Source organism: Acomys russatus, chromosome 4 (genome assembly GCF_903995435.1).
Source record: "Acomys russatus chromosome 4, mAcoRus1.1, whole genome shotgun sequence".
NCBI lineage: Eukaryota > Metazoa > Chordata > Mammalia > Rodentia > Muridae > Acomys > Acomys russatus.
Window position 1 is genome coordinate 18,024,180 of NC_067140.1, and position 20,402 is coordinate 18,044,581.

The 20,402-nt window shown below is 51.6% G+C and overlaps 1 protein-coding gene across 4 annotated transcripts in view; it reads right to left on the minus strand.

The window, feature by feature from the left end:
- The window catches only part of Nfatc2 (nuclear factor of activated T cells 2), a 130,202-nt gene that overhangs the window by 88,573 nt on the left and 21,227 nt on the right, over positions 1–20,402 (minus strand). For 3 of the 4 annotated variants that reach the window (XM_051143858.1, XM_051143860.1, XM_051143862.1), the window contains exons 2-3: positions 7,374–8,403; positions 3,828–3,999 (exon numbers count right to left, since the gene is read on the minus strand). In XM_051143858.1, the coding sequence (XP_050999815.1) occupies positions 3,828–3,999; positions 7,374–8,403 (1,202 nt within the window). The remainder of the gene's footprint in view (positions 1–3,827; positions 4,000–7,373; positions 8,404–20,402) is intronic. The other variant, XM_051143861.1, reaches the window with a different exon arrangement.

Below are 20,402 nucleotides of genomic sequence, written 5' to 3' on the forward strand. Positions count from 1 at the left end.
GGCTGAAATTCAACAGATGATCCTGGAGGCCTCCAGCCGGCCAGATACAGAAAGCCTGCCGACTTCTCCAGCCTCCTGACAGAAGCCACAGGGGCTTGGCAACTGCTCCTGGCTCAGAAAGCTGAGACCTGTGGCCTGATGTGAGAAGTTCTGAGAGAGCCCCATGCTTCCTCCAGAATTTGTGAACCCAGATCCCACAGGTGTGCTGGGATTACAGGTGTGCAACGCCACCCTTCATTTATGCAGTTGCTGAGGATGGGGCCCAGGGCTCCATGCCTGCGAGGCGAGCCATCTACCAAAGAAGTCACAAGGAACCACATCCCCAGCCACATTGCTCCCTATTTAAAATCTGCTCCCCATGCTAAAAGCGCAGAGTGTTCCACATTTCATTTCCCAGTGAGTATAGTCTGTTCAATAAAGTTTTAAATACTAATCCACCTAGCGTCTTTTGAAGAAAATGAACAGACTACAGCCTCTGAAAACTCACATTACAAAGTCACAGGCCCAAAGAGGGACATGAACAGTGGGTGCAGAGGGACAGTCTTCCTCTGGGCTTGACATCCAGCTCACTCTCTTTCTGGAACTTTCTATGGCCCAACCTTGGATGAATAGTGCAAAGCCCCACTGAGAGCTGGAGTGCAGCCCTCTGCGATCGAGGAAGAGCAGCAGGGCCCCTCTACTCAGGCCAGGGCATCCTCTGTCTCTCTCTTGATCTCCTGAGCCCAGCTCTTCACATGGCTTCCAGCCACAAGCCTCAGTCAACTGTCCTCAGTGGTGGCATGATCCTCTGGCCAGAGCCAGTCAGAAGCCTCGGGGGAGGTAGGCTTGGGCTCCAGTGGGCTACAAGAGGGTCAGAGCCAGGCCAGGAGGTGATGTGAAGAGAGAGCAGAGACAGGAGGCACGGGCACTGGCTGTCTCTGTGAGAGGGAAGTCAGGCTGGGCTGCCCAGGATGCGTGGATGACAAGCAAGGCGCTGAAGCAACTAGAGCTTTGTCCTTAAACACCAAGGACCTTGAACAAGTTTTGAGACCTCACCTTAATAAAAATGAAACAGGGCCCCGTGCATGGCAAATGCTTCCGAACTGCTCATCATCATGCTAACTGTAGATTCTGGCTGCTGGGTTCCTGTCATACTCAGAACCCAGAACCGTGCCTGGTCCACAGCAGGTACTCAATACCTATGCATCAAGGGACCAGGGAATGAAAACAGCTCGGGCATCAAAATGCACAGAGCCCTCTGAAGAATTCTGCCAGGCCCTTCCTCCCCTCAGCTCTTGCTCCACATGGACAATGAAAGCCTGAGTGTCCTGTGTCCCCTTCCTGGTCTATGCCCCTGACCCTAGTCCCCCATCCCACACCGTGGCCTGGGCCCCGCCTGCCCCGGCCCCTCACATTCTAGTTACACCGGCCTCTTTCTGTTCATCTCAAGTGCTCTTCCTCCTGGGCTCCTGGGCACAAGCTGAGCCCTGCCTCACCCCAGGGTCCTGTGTCCTCAGTCTCAGCTCCTTCCTCAGAGACTTTCATTGGCCTCTGCCCCATCCGAATTCATTCCTCTGTATTACATGCCTGAAGCTCCGGGAACAAAAAAAAAAAAAAGAGCGGGGATAGCTCAATCTGTAAGGCATCCGACTTTCAGTCTGAAGGTTTAAGGTTCAAGTCCTCGCTCTTCCACTACCCTCCAGGTCCACCACTGCCCCGCCCTCGCCTCACAAAAAAGCCACAACTCCCTACTCTTCTCGTATTCAAAGCCAAGGCCCGCAGATAGCACAGTGTAGGAAAGCGTCACAAATGATTCCAGTGCTGGGTGGACTGTGCAAGGCCAATTCATGGGCCTTGGCTTCCCTTTGGGTGTCAGGCATTCAATACCTGCAAGCTGTCTCTGATGGTCCCTTTCTCCTCATCTGCCTTTAGGGAGCTCCTCCGTCAGGACCCAGTCTCCCAGCAACCTGCAGGCCAGGGTCCCCTCCTCAAACAACGAAGCCTTGTCAATAATAACAGACTTTTTTTTCCCCAGAAAGTAGTCTTGAGGTGTGTTAAAATGGCTGGTAACCAAGTAGCCCTCCTGTCACAGAGACTCCAAACAAGACACAAAGGTCACAAGGCCAATGACTGTGGGAGATGACAGCACATTACAGACTGTGGTCCTGAGGGCAGGGAGGCCCACAAGGTATCCCCTGGAGGCCTGAGAGTGGAGCTCAAACAGCATGGAGCTTCCCTGAGCCAACAGCCTCCTTGGCTGCTGCCACTGAAATCCAAGGAAGTCAAGTCAGGGAGGAGATGGCTAGGGGCTGTGTGAGCTCAGAGGGCATGGGGACAGCAGAGGACTTAAGAGGCTGCAAATAAAGTGAGAGTGGCACTTTCCCGCTCAGCAGAGTGAAGCTGACCTACCAATGGCCAGAGGTCAGGCCTTGGGGTCAAGCCATGATCAGTATCTCCCTAGTCACTTAGGGCCCAAAGCCAGTGCTTACCTAGATCCACCAGAAACAGACCTGCCCAGGGTGCGTTGCCCGTAGTGAGAAGCAACCGAGCCTTCCCACAGATGCCCCTTGACCAACCAGTTGTACAATCAGGGGACACGTGCTCAAGGTGGCCAGCCAGTACTTGGGCTGACTGACCACTGTTAGAAGAAGACAGCAAAATCTAGCCTATGCTCCCTGTATGTCAACCCCAATGCCAGGGCAACAGTCACAGCCACAAGACACACAAGAAAGGGGGAGGTGAGGCTCAGGGTCTATGAACAGAAGAAACCGGTTCTAGGATGGCCAGGTCAGAGAGCAGCCCGTGCTTCCCCTCCTCCTTGGCATATACTAATTGTACAGAACAGCAGGTTTCAAAATGGATTTGTCATACCTGTGCAGCAAGCGCTTTGATCGCAGTCAAGAGTCCTAACTAGAGGAACACGCCCAGGGCACTTAGGGAGAATTTTAGGGTTTAGGGGTTTATATTCCTGCTTTGAAATTTCTACGGTTTTTCTTCCTTTTTTTTCTTTTCTTTTCTTTCTCTTTTTCTTTTTCTTTTTTTCTCTCTCTCCTCTCTTTCTTCTCTCTCTCTCTCTCTCTCTCTCTCTCTCTCTCTCTCTCTCTCTCTCTCTCTCTCTCTCTCTCTCTCTCTAGCCTTGGCTGGCCTGGAACTCACAATCCCCCTCTAGGGAGCTTATGAACACAATGCCCAGGTAGGTCCCTACCACACAATAGTTCCACTGTAAGATAGATACAAATAAACAAACAGTAACTTAAATGTATAGTAGGAGAGTCTGGCTAATTGAGCTGTGTGGGTTCACACAGCAGAACCTAAATATCTGTCAATACTTCCTAGTTAACCAGATCATACAAATTGAAGAATGTTTCAATTCAACTATTTTAGAAGTGGTGGGAGGTTGGGGGGACAAATCACACCTCTTACTTACTTGTACAAATCTCAGGTTTAATCTCAAGCCCCAGCCATAAAGGATGTCAATTAGAAAAAACAAGCAGAAATGCTCACAGTTCTAACAGCTCTGCCAAATTCTAGCGATCTTTCCATCATAAAGAAAAAGTAGCACCCGGGGAGGCAGAGGCAGGTGGATCTCTGTGAGTTTGAGGCCAGCCTGATTTTTTTTTTTTAAGAAAAAAAATAAAAGCAGGACCATCTTCCACATGAACATCGTGTTTCTCCACCCTGCCCTGGAGACTTCCCCAGTAAGCTCTCAACACACAGTGTCTCAGCCTTCTCTTGCCTCCAAGGAGTAAGAAGCTAAGATGTCTGCCATCTCACAAGGAGCAGCAATGTGGAGTGAATCTCCCACTGATGAGGGCAGGACACAGAAGTAAGAGAACATGAGTCCATACCTGCACCACAGGGTGGCCTCCCGTTGGGGCTTTGACAGCACCCCGGCTGCCCTCAGTCTCATAGTGGGCCCGGTGGTGCGGCTTGGGCTGGACCTCGATCCGCAGCTCATAGGAACCTGACTGATTAGAGAGCGGCCACTCTAGCGGAGGGAGGGATGCAGTCACGGGAATGCTGTGGGAAGAAAAGTCCTGGTCATGAGGATGCAAAACCAAACCGCCTGTCTGTACACTAAATGTAAACAGCCCCCTTTCTGGAAACTTTTGCCCAGCAGTAGAAGAGTGAAATGCTGAGTGTTGAGGGGCCATCGATTGCTCAGATGTGATAGTGAGAGCTCTTCACAAGGCAGAGCTCTTCCCTTTACTTTCTTCCTCATCCCGGTGAAGCCAGTGTAGCTGGGAGGATGAAACCAATTCCATCATGTGCTGGTTCCTGTATGTCTCCATGCCTGTAATGGCTTCTCCTCTAGGAACTGTGAAGAACCCAACCTTGACCTCTCAAAACGCCCCTCTGCCCGAACACTTCCTTTTCCAGAGGGCAAAGGTGAGTGCAGAACGCTTCAGAGGAAGCTGGGAGTGTGTCACCACCTCACCGTGGACTTAAATCCTTCACCTTTTTTAGGCACAGTCTCCCACAGTCATATGGCAGAGACCAGGTGATACCTGAATCTCTATATCCGATCATCTCGATGAGCAGTGCCTTTGGGAGTGAGCTCGGGTCCACTCATGATCACTAACTGAGTGGAGGGTTCTAGAAGCACAGAGAGGAATCCAGCTTGGGATGGAGGAGCCAGAGCACATGAAGCCACGTGAAGTGCAAAGGGACAATCAATATCATGACTAGAGCTTGATACTCAAGCACAGACCCTGCCCTCACACCCACTCCCCTGTGACTTTGAACAGATGCCTGCAACTCTCTAGGTCCCAGTTTCCTCAGTTGTGAAGTGGGCATCCTGGAGGCCTATGAGGAGCTTAGCATCGAGGTAACCGACAGCTATTAGCACTAATAGTTTTCCTTGGAAAATGCATATGCATGGATATAGGCACACACATCCATACATACACCACACACATCCATATACACACATACACGTACACCCATGTGCACACATGTACACACACACACACCACACACATGTATACTCACACTGCACACATGTACATGCACACACACTACACACATGTATACTCACACCGCACACATGTACATGCACACACACACCACACATGTACACACACACACACACACACACACACCACTCATATATAGGGACACACACACACCACACACATTCTTATAAATACAGCTGCAGGCTCACATACAGATGCACATACACAGACACCCACACCACACACTTGTACAAGGACATATACATACACATATAACACAGAGACATACACACATGTGCGTGCACACATACCACAAACACATGTACATGGGCACATATATATATATATATATATATATGTCATATGTACAGGGGCACACATACATATACAACATGTGGCCATGCCATACACACCACATACATTCATACTAGATGGGTGGGTGGGTGGGTGGATGGGTGGGTGGGTGGATGGATGGGTGGGTGGGTGGGTGGATGGTTGGGTGGGTGGGTGGATGGGTGGGTGGGTGGGTGGGTGGATGGTTGGGTGGGTGGGTGGATGGGTGGGTGGGTGGGTGGGTGGATGGTTGGGTGGGTGGGTGGATGGGTGGGTGGGTGGATGGATGGGTGGGTAGGTGGATGGGTGGGTGGGTGGGTGGGTGGATTGATGAATAGGTGAGATAGGTCGGTAAATGGATAGATGAACAGGTGGATGAGTGGACAAATAAGGAGTTCCATCTCAAAGATGTACACAGTTCGAGGTTCTCTGAGGTAGTACATCCTGTGGCACATCCTGGTTTTCACATACAGCCGAGACTAACCATCCACCAAGCATATCCTTTCCCACTCAGAGTAGCCTGTGAGGTGCTGACAGGCTCAGCCAGGCTTCACCCACTTAACTCAATGCAGTGCTTAATCAGGTGAGAGAGTTTCCGTGTGTGGGTAGCACAGGGGGGATGGTGACAGCGTGTGACAGTGACCTCCTGTGCTTCTTCTGCCAGATAGGGCAGAGAGGAGAGGCCAGCACATGAATCCCTCACTCGCCTTTTCCTTCAGCATCCAAATGAGATTTCTTTTTTATATAATGCCAAATAATCATAAGCCAGGTTGATATGAGGAAGGAGCCGGGTGCTACACAGTACTGCAGGCACACAGCCTGGACAATGGTGGTTACCAGTGTCGCTCTTGTCATTCTACCATGAGCTCAATCTCCTGGCACAAGGCCTGTGAGGAAAGAGGTCCTTCCTAGAGGTCCCCCAGGAGAGCTCCAGAGTGCTGGTTCATCATAACCATCAACTTAAGCTCTGCATTCACCTGGGAGATGTGCCACTCATGGGGGCAGTCACTCACAGTGAGAGGCACCACTCCCTAGGCTGGGGTCCCATGATGGGCTGTGCACTGGATCTGGAGGCCAGAATAGACAGACCTTTTCTTCTTTAAGTTGCATCTGCTGGGATTTTAGCGCAGCAGTGGGGACAGAAACTAAGAGGCCCTGTAAGAACACGGTAACAGAGCTGTTCCTCTCCTGTGCTCTTACTTTGCACAGGCTCTAAGCCAGGACTCGAACACATGTCATTTTACCTAGATCTTGAAGAAGAAGAAAAGGCACATGAAACAGTTACTGTTATTATCCTCATCTCACAGGAAATGAACAAAGACACCCCCCCCAAAAAAATGTGCTCTGTACATGTGCAGAGGTTGGGGTAGGGGAAGAGGTCTGATTGATTAGTGATGTCTGCTCTGGGAAAAGTCTCATAAATGTGCTCAGTGAGAGAATCATACTTGTTTATTAATGTCTGCCACAGACACAACAGCAGGAGGGCAGCACAACGCCAATGTTCACGCAGGCAGTGAATGACAGACCCAGGACACACACTCAGACCTCACACATCCCAAAGCCTCTACCCTGTGAGCCGCACTCATTGCTTCCACCTGCCTGGTTCTTAAGCTAGTTGAGGATTGAGCAGGGCAGTTTATTGTTCTTTGAGCCTCCTGATCACCGAGCTCAGTGCACGGACAGGCAACAGATGCCCTCACACACAGGTCCTCTTAAAACGAGGAAGCAGGCATTGCATACTGCCCCAAAGAGGCAGGCTTACTGGCCCGTTTGGCCAGCTCACAGCTACCTGCTCCTGTAAAGAAATCCAGCCCATAGTAGGGACTTTATAAGTACTTGCTGAGTGAAGGAGTAAATGATGTCCCCTTGGGGACAGCCATTATGCATACTGTGCAATAACACTGCCACAACCACCTGCTGTATCAGAGACACCCACAGTACCCATTTTACAGATGAGGAAAGTGAACTTCCTTGGGGAAGTGAACATCCTTCCCAGGTACTCATAGCTAGTAAGTGTCATCTGAGTGACTAAATTCCATGTAAACGACAAGAAAACCAGCTCTTAGAGTCCACTTGAGAACAGATGGCTCTCAAAGCCCTACTCACCTGCAGATGGGGATGGCCGGCACCAGCTGCTTGGGCCAGGTGGGTGGTACCAGTAGGATGGACTCAGGAGCGGAATTCCTTCTCTCCTCCTGCTCACACGGCCCCAGGAACTCCACGGCAGGGTAGATGTGGCGGGCCAAGCCCGCCTTGGACGGAGCAGTGGACACAGGAGTCGGGTCAGGACTGGTCTTCCATATCTTGGAGGGGATCCCGCAGGGCGAGTCGGCGGCCAGGCTGTTGAGGGCATCCATGAGAACAGTAGAGCCGGCCGTGGGGGGATACCCAGCGGGGATGCCGTCGTCCTGGGGTGCCACGTGAGGCGAGGGCTGTGGCGAGGGGCTCCTGGAGCGCTGGGGTGAGGCTGTGGGCAGAGGGGCAACCAATGCCTCTGCGCACGAATGCCTCCGCTTGGCACCGGGTGAGGAGGAGCGGGATGACGGACGGGGCACGGGCGAATGTCGGCCCAGGCAGCTGTCCTCGGCGAGGCTGGTTCGAGGTGACATTATTGGAGAGGTTCTGGGGGAATAATGAGCAGGGATGTTTTGAAACTGGGGACACAGGTCGTCGGGCCCGGCGTTATTGGGTGAGACGCAGGGCGAGGTGTAGGGGGAGAAGGTGTCAGAAATGAAGCTGGCAGAGGAGCCGCTGCTAGCGGGGCTCAAGCAAAGCGGCTCGCGGTACCCCTCGAAGCCAGGCACGGGCAGCGTGAACCTCGGGCTGACGCTGGCCAGGACCAGGGCTGGCTGCTCGGGGGACAGGCCGGTGTCTCTCCCTCGGAGGGCCCCCCCTGCCTGCATCAGTTCGTGGGATGGAGTGATCTCGATCCGGGGGCTTGGGCCCGAAGCCCCTGCTGGCTTGGCCGGGCTCAGAAAGTTCTGGAACCCTATCCTATCCGGCTCTCCGAACCGGCCATGGGGCTCGCCAGAGAGACTGGCGAGGGGGTTGCATGGCTTGAGGCCATAGTCCAGGACATCATCCGGGTATGCGAGTCCCGAGGGTGAGCTGATGGCCTTATGTGCGCTCGTTTCTTCTGGAAAGAGAAGGGGAGGGGGGTCTTTAAGCCTCTAAAACAGAACTGGGGTGCAGAGTCACAGTCATGGCTAGGCATGGCCTCCTGTCACTGGTTGGTTTTAATACTCCACCATGCCAAACCCTGAGCTTGCCACAAGTAAAGTGAAGCCTCTTTATCTCAAATTCCCTCGATAGAGTCCAGAACGGCAGGTGTTGGCCACCATCTATGGAAGACAAACTGGCCTCCGAACCTCCAAGCTGAGGCCTAAAACCGCCCCTCAGAAATGAATTTTAGGGACCGGAGAGATGCTTTGTCCTGCCGTGTGATTATGAGGCCCCAGAGTTTGATCCCCAGGGCCTGCATAAAAGCCAGGCATGATAGAGCACTTCTGTTAACACCAGCAATGGGGAGGCAGAGACAGGGACCCGCCCCCCAGAGCTCATTGGCCAGTTGGTGTAGCCAAATCAGCTAACTACGGATTCAGGGAGAGACCCTGTCATAAAAATAAGATGGAGGGAATTTGAGGAAGATACCCAACTTCAACGTCTGATCTCCATATGCATGTATACATATGTGTGTGCACAACCATATACACGGTGCACACCTGAGTCAACATGTCTACACACATAGACACAGTGAAAGAATGTGAAAGTAGATTTGCTATTGCCCTTAGCTCACGGCGCCACAGACCCACAGCTGAAGTCTACTGCCCCAGCTTACTAGCTTATACTCTGAGCCTCTCTCCCGAATGAGGTTATTTCATATCAGTGTGGACCACAACCCCGTTACTAGAATTTGCTACGTCTCCTGGGCTGCAGTTGGCCTCATTGTTTCACATGTATGATGTGGCCACAGGACACAGAAGGGCCACATGGACTCTGGGATCCATGGAGTCTGTGATATGTTCACACTCATGCATGACAGGCTTTCTAGAACCAGGATTCCCTGCTCCTTTGTGTCCCTTTATAGATGTGGCCCAGGAGGGGACAAGTCCCCAAAGAAACAGAAGTAGCCAATGCAGGAACTCCTTCAAAGCAGCCCTTTGGTCCCCAAAAGTCAAGATCATGGCTATAGAGACCCCAAACCACTAACGGGAGGGGATATAAGGTGACCTAAATACCTCTGCAACAGCAGCGGCCATGTGGGCTTGCTGCCGTCTCATCACAAGGGCCCACCACTGACAAGAGTGTCACCACAGTAGATTATGTTGCTCTTTCACCTCATTCTGTCGCTTGGTCCCCAAGCTTGACCCCCTCACATTCCTCACTAGGGAATCTCCTCAGAGCCACCAAGGAATGCTGGTCCTCACTACCCGACGCCAACTCTGAGCCACTACTACTTCTCTGTCTGTGGTGGGGTCGGCCTTGCATGCTCAACTCCAGCATCCGGTTCCCTACACAGCATGTCCGTCTTGAGCCACCCGTCCCCAGTCTCCCTAGGTCTCCTCTGACCAAAGTCCACCATGGAAACTTCCCTTCAGTGTTTCCTTTGACCCTTTAGATTCTAGTCATCGTGGGGCCCGTCTGTCCCTCCCGCCAGCCTGTCTCACCACTCCACCTGTGCCCAGTACCCAGCCCCTCCCCCCAACAGCTCAGAGAAAGACCTACTTTTCAACCTCTCCCCACTCAAGAGCCCCTGAGAAAGCTCTCTCCTCTCCTTTCAGGATCTTCCTAGGAATGCTGCCCTTACTCAGTGTATCTGTTTCACTTCCATAGAGAGCCTCCAAAAGATCATCTCCAGCCCCGTCACCTGCCACCTCTCCACTGCACCCACCACCCAGATCCCACCACATCTGATAGATGTGTGCTTAGTGAACTAGTCCTGCTAAGCCAGGGCCAGGCAAACCACACCCCAAGGGCCCACATTTTGTCTGCTGATAAGGTTTTATTGGTACGCAGCCATGTCTGTTATTTGTGTAGGGCCTAGGGCTTGCCTCTTCACTGGGAACAGAAGAGCTCAGAGTTTTTGGCAGGCTCTTTGTGAAAGTTAGTGGTTCTACTCTTAACTCTAAGCTCCACGGAGGTTGGTTTCCCCATCCATGATGGGTCAGCATCATTTGCCTGGCACCCACCACAGCAAGCACCTGCCACTTACAGGCCTCCACAAACATCTGTGAAGTGACCAAGAGAACAAATAAAAGAATCAGGCTCAGGGTCTTGCAAAGGCATGAGTGGGGTCTTCTGCTCTGGGGAGCTGGAGTGGACAGTCTGGTGACCCTTGGCCTCTGTGTACCTCTCCCAGGCCACCATAGAGGAAGTATACTCCATCATAGCTGAACTGACATCAGAATGCCCAAATGGTGTGCCCGTTCCAGATGAGCTCTCCCGAAGGGCTGCCCACCACTATCTCTATGAGACAAATTACCTCACTTTAGCCAACATGGCTGGGGTCTGTCTGGCCACCTTCAGCCTCTCCTCTCCCTAGATTCCTAGCAAAGTGGGGTTTGGGGGGAAGCACCCACTTCCTTCTGGCCTCAGGACTTTGCAGTTGCTGTTCCCTCAGCCCCAGCAGCTCTATTCGCCCACACCCACAAGTCACGTCACTGTCCCTGGGCTCGCATAGAGCTTGAACACCTAACTCACTCCTCCCAGGGGTGCCTGCTCTACACCCTGTATGTCTCCCAATTCTAGTGAAGTTATTGTGGCATGAGCTACTGATTAGCAAGTCTGCCTCTCTCCTGACCAGAGATGCCAAGCCAACTCTCCTGAGTCGCACAGAGCCGCTGCCACCTGGATGGGAGCTGGCACAAGGCGGGGGGGGGCCCCTCAACAGAGAGGGCAGCCAGCATTCCTCAGTAAAAGAATGCATCCCCATTAAAGTCGCGTGGCACACCGACAGCGGTGCACACTGACAGCGCTCCTCCAAATGTCACTGCCTGGCCCACAAGACAGAGGGCACCATCTGTAGAAAGGGTGGCTGGGTGAGTAACATCCATCAAAATCCCAAATGTGTACCCACAGCCCTTAAGAGCATGTCAGAGATCCATCCTATGTGGACAATCACAGCTGTGGGACAGGAGGGAGCCACAGGTAAGTGTCTACAGCCCTGGGGCTGGGGGAGGAGGCTATGGTCCATTCTAACAGTGGCCTGCAGAAGTCCTTCTGCACCAGGCAGCAATGACTACTAAGATTCAGTACAGAAGAAAGGGCAAGGCGTCTAAAAGGGGAGGGGGCACATCTGTGGGGGGGGGGGGAGTGCGTGTGCATGCATGAGCGCACGTGCACACGTATCTAGGCACACACAAGACCAGAGGAGGATGTCAGGTATCTTGCTCCCTCACTCTCAAGCTTATTTCCTTTGAGGCAGGGTTTCTCACTGAACTTTTTTAACTAGGCTAGTGGCCAGCAAGCCCCAAGGAGCTTCCTGTCTCTGCCTGACAGCACGGGGATTACAGGAGTGTGTAGCCATGCCCAGCTCTTTTACGTGGGCACTGGGATCCAAACTCAGGCCCTTCTGCTTGTTCACTGAGCCATCTCCCCAGCCCAGCTAAAAGAAGACTTTTTAACTTTTTTTCTGTATTGTGCAGAGAAAACAAACTTAATTTCCCAGACGTAATTAGCTTCTGTGGAGCAGGTGGCGGGAGGTGGGGGTGACACGGAGCATAACATGTGACAGTGAAACTCTGCTGACAGGGCGGGAAACAGAAGCCAGCCTTGCTCTGCTGCTAACTGGCTAGTGGCAGAAGAAAAGTCCCCCACCCACTCCGGGCCCCACAGTCTCACTTAGAACAGAGGAAAAGCAGGTCTGCGTCCTTCGGGGCTTTGATTTTTCTAGCTTGGGTCTGCAGGGCTCGAGTTCATACGATGCACAGGCAGCGTGAAGGTGCGTCTGAACTTTGAGCAGGCGCTGCATACACACACACACACACACACACACACACACACACACACACACAAATCTTCCATCAGATAGCACAACACAGAGCCAATTAGCACCCAATCCATGTTCAATGATGTTCTAAGAACCCAGTTTCTATAGACCAGCCAAACCAGACACCAGCCCTGTTTGGAGATTCCAGCCACCTTACAACTCTCCGCCTCAAGAACATGGCTTGGGACATTCTAAACAATCCAGAACTGCAGCTAGGGTGGACACACATCATGAGTGTGGTAGTGCCCATAATGCCAGCTTCAGGAGGCTGAGGCAGGAGGAATGCTGTGACTTCAGAGACAGCCTGGACTACAGAGTAGAATCCTGTCTCAAGAAACCAAGCCAAACACACACCACACACACACACACATGCACGCACGCACGCACGCACACATGCACACACGCACGGACACGGGCATGTACAGGTGTATGCACATGCTGCCTTAGAGTCCCAAGGAGCAGGCCAGACCCACTGAGCCTAATATTGCAGTGTTTACACTGTATTAATCTATCCTGGTGGCAGAGTTTGGTTTTTTTCCTTTCCTTTTTCTTCCTCTTTTTTTTCCCCAAGTCTATAGATGTTTAACAGCAATCAGGGGAGTGAAAGTAACAAATAGCCTTTGCCTTCCCTGGGATTTGACAGCAAAACTCACAAATGATGAGCCATTAACATCTTCCTGTGAATGGCTGGAATCCTCACTCTTGGGCTCTTTGGAAACAGTCCATGTGTATACTGGGCCTCCCTGCCCTCACCTGCTCATAGCCCATATGGAAGCAAATGCATCCCCGACCCATAACTCACCTGCCCATAGCCCAGATGGAAGCTGGCGCATCCCCGACCCACAACTCACTGCCAGTTTTCTCAGGAGGATTTCCGTAAACCTCTTTGTAAGATCTTGGCTGTAGCATAGCGGCATTGCCAGCAAGCTGTGTTGTATTTGTGTGTGTGCATGTGCATGTGCGTGCGTGTGTGCAGGTGCTCACAGAGGCCAGAAGAGAGCATCAAAGCTCCCTGACGCTAGAGCTGCAAATGACTGCTCTGGAAGAGCAGCAAGTGCTCTTAGCCACTAAGCCATCTGTCCAGCCCCACATCTTAACTTTTATTTTGAAAGGAATAGTTCACACCATTCTGGAAGGCTGAGGCAGGAGCATCACCTAGTGCGGGGCCTGCTTGAATGACAGAGTGAGTTCAAGGCCAGCACGGACAATTTAGTAAGACCCTGTGTAAAATTAAACCACGAAGATGGCAGGGGTGTACCTCAGCAGTGGGACACTCGCCCAGCATAGATGAGGCCGCTTAATCTGTAGTACTAGCAAGGTGGGGGCAGTGCGTCATCTAGGCAAAGGCTCTAAGCCTGCATTTCACCTCCACCCTGCCCTCCCACTGCTTTTCTTTGAGAGAAAATTTGTGAGGCAGGCAGAGGTGAATGGGGTTTGTCAAATACTAACTATCTTGTTTTGCCAGCACCATTAAGATGGCACAGGTTTCGGTGACCCTACACACAGGCAGCTGAGGGGAACCTGGGGGTTAGAAAGGCCCTCAAGACTTAGCAGCTCCTAACCATCTGTACACCAGGCCCACACAAAATGTATAGCATGCATGTAGGCAAAACACGCATACACATCAAGTAAATGAATAATTTTTTTAAAGGAGCTCTCCCTACAGGCCACGCTATGGGCCACCTCCATGCCTCCTGCCATGCATGAGAGATGCTTGACCTACCCTCGAGACGGCAGGCAGGCAGGAACTGTGGCTGCTCTGGGTTCTCTATCTTGTCCTGTTTCCCAACACACACACACACACACACACACACACACACACACACACACATACACACACTTTGCACTCGTTGTTTCCCTTGCCCAGACTTCCCTGCCACAGCTCCAGCTTCCTTTTCCTGAGCCACTGTCTTCCTGAATAGCTAGACCGGGCTACAGTAGCAAGCCCTATGATGAGGTCCAGTGACAGTCACTTATTTGTCCCTCCACCCCAAGAAGGGGAACTTTGAGAAGAAGAAGAAGAAGACAAAGAAGAAGACGACGAAGAAGAAGAAGAAGAAGAAGAAGAAGAAGAAGAAGAAGAAGAAGAAGAAGAAGAAGAAGAAGAAGAAGAAGAAGAAGAAGAAGAAGAAGAAGAAGAATATACTAATTACAAAAGTGCAGGTGTCAGGTAGATAAAATACTGGGAATGGACCTAGCAGACACTGGCATCAACACATTACACATAGCATGGCTTTTAGCACTCACTCACTCACTTCTACTCGAGCGAGCAGTAGAGACAGTCTGCTCACCTTCCACAGACAAGGAAGTGGAGGCACAGCAAGCTAGTGTTACCTACCCAGAGTCCTTAGCTGGAACTGATGGGCCATTCCCACTGTGGGCTTGGGGAAATCTGGCCCCACTCCTGCCTAAGGATACTCCCTAGCAGGGGCTGGTGTGGAGCTGAGCTATTTGCCTACCCACTCCAACAGCTGGCCACCCAACTGTCCCTAGCCTAGCAAGACCAACTGAAGCCGAGGTTCTGTGGCTCTGAGCTTCGAAGTGCCAACCTATATACTTCCTGCACTCGGCAGAGGCTCAGTCTGCCTAAAGCGTTGCCTGTGCGCCACACCCTGGAGCCTGAGGAAGCATCCTTGGTTGGCTTGCCGCCTCCAGGAGCTGCACTGTTCATCCCTAGTCCCTCTGGCTCCTCACAGCTTCAACTGGCCATTTGGTTCTACAGCTGACTCCTGAAGCTGTCGCTTGCTGATACCACGCTCTTGCCATTGGGCTCTGGGGCTCACTCAATGTCAGGGCCTTGAGAATACATGGGGTGTCCTCTGCCAATTTCTCTGGAACTGAAGATCAAGACTGCCTGCCTACCTACAAGGAAATGGTGATCTGGCTTCACCTACTCAGTCCTACCAGGGCCAGGCCTTGCTCATCACGTCAAAAGAACCCAAGACCCCCTCCCCCATGGGAGACCTGAGTACACTCTGAGTCCTCATGGGTAACACACAGGTTTGCCACAGGGCAATTGACTCTACACAAAGCCCCAAACACATTTAACAGACACTGGGTGAATCTTTTAAACAACAATTCTGGCGTGCCATGCTATGGTTTCTCTGTTTGGTTTGACAGTGCGGCACACACTAGCCCCAACCTCTTCAAAGGCGGTTTGTAAAAGAGGAAGGAATTTTATAAAAATAAAATGGACTGGTCAGCACTTCAAGAATTCTCTTGGCATCCCTGACTGTGCTGGCTTCTGGACATGCATGAAGTAGCTAGAGAAAGCTCCAGAACACTCTTCCTCTAGTGATTTGTGCCCCTCCCTCCCCCCAGCTGCCTCAGAGTAAAGCCACTAACTCTCCTCTCCTAACTCTCACTGAAGTGTTAGTGACTCAGTGAGTCGCCTGTCATAACAGAAGTGTTAAAAGTCAACACACCTGTGCCATTTGCTTTATACCAAAGAAGCATCACACAACAATCAACAGGCATCCATTGGGTTTTTTCACAAGAAGACTGTGAAACAGAGAATATAGTTTTCCCAGTTTTACAGATGGGGAAAATGAGGGTCAAAGAAGGTGAGTTATCTGCCTGAAGTTACACAGTTTTTACGCTGCAGAGCCAAGACAGTCTGAGGCAACCTGGCCTCTTCACCCACCCCCACACTTCTCGTGAAAGAGGCTATTTCTGGAATTGTGACACCTTAACTATACCACAGAGAAGTGACAACTCCCCCCCTCCTGGTCCCAGGACAGAACCTGCTGTGGGGCCATCACTGGCCCAACAACCTAAGATCCCAACTCTTTTCTTCTAGAATGTTCTCATTCCTTCTGTTTGGCTCAGAGAAGGTTTAAAAAGAAAAATCTCCACCACCACTCACTGCCAGGTTGCTGGCCAATGGAGAGCTTTTGAAAATAAGAGGAGAAGGAGGAAGAAGGAGAAGGAAGAGGGGATTGGGGGGGGGGGGAGAAACCAGGTGCACACTGTAGTCCCAATATTTGGGAAGTTGAGGCAGGAGGGTTTCTCAGAGTTTGAGAGCAGCCTGGTTTACAAAGTTAGCTCCAAGCCAACCTGAGACTTTTGTCTCAGAAGAAAAAACACACACATACACACACACACACACACACACACACACACACACACACACACAGAGAGAGAGAGAGAGAGAGAGACAGACAGACAGACAGACAGACAGAAGGAGAGGGAGGGAGGGACAGCATAGAAACAATCTTTCAAGTGCCTGAAAGCATAGGCAGGCAGAAATTTTAGGAAGTGGGATAGAATGACAAAAATAGAAACCTCACTAGGGAGCGTATAGGAAGTGCTGTGGGGGGAGGGGTCTCAGGCCCACAGCAGGGTGGGTTGCAGATTCTGCAGGTCCCTGCCCAGGCTCTTCCAAGCCCACCCACTGCTTCATGAGATCAGAGCTGAGGTCTACCTCTGAGGCTTCCCAGGCTGTCGCCATGGTAGTGCACAAAATGCCACTGCCAGGTAACACAGACTGGCAGCAAGGAGAGAGGACAGAGGCCTGTGACTCCACTAAATCCCTGCACATGTGGCTGCAGGAACCCCACCAGCAGGGCAGGAAGGCAGCGGATTTCCCATCTGGCTGCCTTCGCAGCCTACAGGGAGAAGCATTTTCAAGAGTCACTGATGGCTTCTAAGTAATAAAGGGGACTCTCGGCAAACTTCCCCCAAGCCCTCAGACCCATGTCCCCCTCCCTCACTGCACAGAAGACAGCGCAGACTGGATTCCCCGTAAATGAGTCATGTGTGTGAAGGAGAGGATCCAGGTTGTCACACCCTTTATTCAGAGGTGACACAGACACAGACGGGGCCCTGAAAGTTGAGAAATTCCACCCAGATCAGCGGGTCCAAGAACACCAGAGGAGGCGAGGGGACGTTTACCCTCTCGTCTCGCCAGCATGGAGGCGCTGGCAGAGGCCTCCTGGCACCCTCTCATCTTTGCTGACCTTGTCCCAGGGAAGACAGCTGTCTGCCTTCACCAGACAGACAGAGGCAGCTTCGGTAGTGCCTCCCGGCAGTCTGCCACCAACCCAGGCGGCCGCGACGCTGACACAGAAGGGAGAGCACCAGAGCAAGGAGTCTTGCAGAGCAGCAGCTGGCAGGATGCTTGCAAAAACACGATGCCCTGGGCTGCATCAGAAGACGAGGGGCAAGTGCACCCTGCAAAGCCTCAAGGTCTCCTTTCAGCAGAGGACACCAGGACCTCTAGCTGTTGAGGCATTTTGGAGTCCTCCTGCCTTCTGGGATCCCCGTTGCCTTCCTGATTGCTGTCTTTCTGATAGCTGGTGTCCACTGAGCCACCAGCCTGCATGTGTTCCCTTTCAGCAGGCTATAACAAGCTGAGAGGCCAGTACTATCAACCTCACTGCTACGCATGAGAAAACTTGAAGCTCAGGTGCAGGGAATCCCCCAAGGCCCCACACACACACACACACACACACACACACACACACACACACACACACACACACACGGAAGCACATACATGTGTAAACCCACCCAAGATTGTACTGTTGCCCTGGGGGCTTTCTTCCACCGTGCCCAGCCAATAACTAAACCACCTGAGCTCTCCAGCCATAGACTGGGCTTGCCTGGCCTTGAATATCACATCAACAGCGTCACACAGACAGGGATGTGCAGCTTCCTCAGCAGAAGAAGTCACCAAAAATAGACTTCAGAGAACTCTCACACAGGAACAGGACAAAGGCCACCCACTCCGAGGCAGCCCCTCGGGAGGGGAGGCAGTTGGACAGTCATGGCTTCCTTGTAGCCTCTGCCCTCCAGGAGCTGAGACCCTTTGCTCGTCCGCACTCCATCAAAAGCCTGACCCCTGCAAGTAAAGCTTCACCTTAGGGACCATGGGGACAAGAAACCCTCAACCAGGGACTCAGACCAATGACTTATTCACAGGACACATCCTATTTATACCTTCCCAACCCCCTGACTATAACATAAGGACCGTGTTTCCAGATATGGGCACACTTACAGTGCCCAACCCCCCCATACACACACACACACACACACATACACACACACACACACACACCTGGTCATTAAGACATTCCTCCCAACCCACCCTGCAGAGGTGCCATCACCCACCCCCACCATGGATTTCAGACCTGCAGCCCACCTCCCGAGGATCAGGCAGGCAAACACCCACTTCCCTCAGCCTTTAAGATGACTGCTGCAAACATTTAAGGCTTAAAGGCTTCCCTCACTGAGCAGCCCCCTTCTGCTGGCATGCCCCCGAAGGTCTGTTTTGATAAGGCCCTGACAAATCCCATGCATTGCAGGCCACTTTCTTGCCTTCCGAAAGCTCGCTCAGGCATAGCTCAATTAAAATTCACAGGGAAGGGCTGGCTAGGAGAAATGTACTTTATTAACTAAAACAGGCCCTTTTCCAAATCCTTAGATTAGAAGGCAGGCTGGGCCCCAGTGCCCGCTCAGGAAAAGGAACTCCCCCACTTGCCTCCAGCTCAGCCTGCTAAAAGGCATCAAGAAAACACATTAAAGGTCCAGGGCTCTGGGTTTTGGAAGTAAATGCCAGGGGATGTGGAGACGGCTCAGTTGGTAAAGTGCTTGCAGAGCTGTGCCCAGCACCCACATAAAAAAAAGCCAGGCGTAGTGGCAAAACCCAGGGGGAAAGGGGAGAAGTGAAGCCAGGCAGAGCCTAGGGGGTTGCTGAGCAGCCAGCCCAGCTAAACTGGTGTGTTCCAGGGCAGTGGGAGACAGAGACCCTGCCTCAAACAAAACAAATCAGACAGCTGCTGAGGAAAGGCGCCCATAGTTAACCTTTGGCCTTCACATGTAGTCACATACTCACACGAGTACACACTATGTGTGTGCATGCCCCACACACACACACAAACTACATGCCAATCTATAAAGAACAGAGAGCCATGCCAAAATTTTTTTAAAAATCAGAGGGTGACACATCTAGCAATATCCAGGACACAGAGAATAGCCCTGGGATGTGACCTTATTTTTTTTTTTTTTTAACAGATAAACAGTAAGAAATTTAACTGACTGGGATTTTCAAAAGATAAAGGGAGCAATGGTTGGGCCAATCACTCACAATGCAACGCTCTTTAGGGCTGGATGCAAAAATAAAAACCCAGTGAGGCCTGAAGGCTACATAGTGGATGCTAACGATTTTAGGTTTAAAGATAGCTGTCATTTGGCTGTTTCTATTCTTGCCTTTTCCATCTGTAGCTATGCATCAGAAATGTTGGGGGACAACACCTGGGGATTGGGAGTGTGGCTCAGTTAGTACAGTGTGGCCCTAGCAGGCTGAGGCCCCAGGGTTCTACCAGCAGCTTTTTTCATAAGCTGTGTGTGGTGGCTACTCATAGGGAAACCTCTATGGAAAATCTGCCTCGGCCAACTTGGGCATTGTTTCGATTGCTAACTGATGTGGGAGGGCCTAGGCCACTGTGGGAGCTGCCACCTCTAGGTAGCTGAGCAAGCCAGAGGAGGTGAGCCTTAGTTCTCCCCACCCACCACCCACCACCCAGCCCCCAGCCCCCAGCCCCCACCACTCACCCCCGTGGTGTCTGCTGCCGCGGCTCCTGCCTCCAGGTTCCTGCTTGAGCTCTGCCCTAATTTCCCTCAGTGAGGGACTATGATAAGGACATGCGAGGCAAACAAAATCCTTCCTTCCTCAGGTTGGTTTTGGTCAATGTTTTATCACGGCAACAAAAAGCAAACTAGAATACTGGTCCTGGAGGCAAGAGGATCAGAAGTTCAAGGTCATCCTCAACAACTCTGAGACCAGCCTGAGCTACGGAAGGCCCTGCTTCAAAACAAACCAACCCCAAAACTGTGGAGAACCCTGGTAAACAACATTTTACTTATTTAAAAGAATTTCCTTTAAAACAACATTTTTACATTATTTTATGTTTGTGTATTTATGTGTGTGTGTGTGTGCATGGCACATACACATGTGTGCCAGAGCTTACATGGGGAGGTCAAAGGGCAACCTGCAGGAGTCAGTTTTTTCCTTCCATGTGGATTCCTGGGGAATCCTGGGATCCCTCTTTGTAGCAAGTACCTTTATGAGCTGAGCCATGGTGTTGGTACCATTTTTAGTTTTTAAATTTCCATTTATTACTAGTGTGTATGCTCTGATATGCACA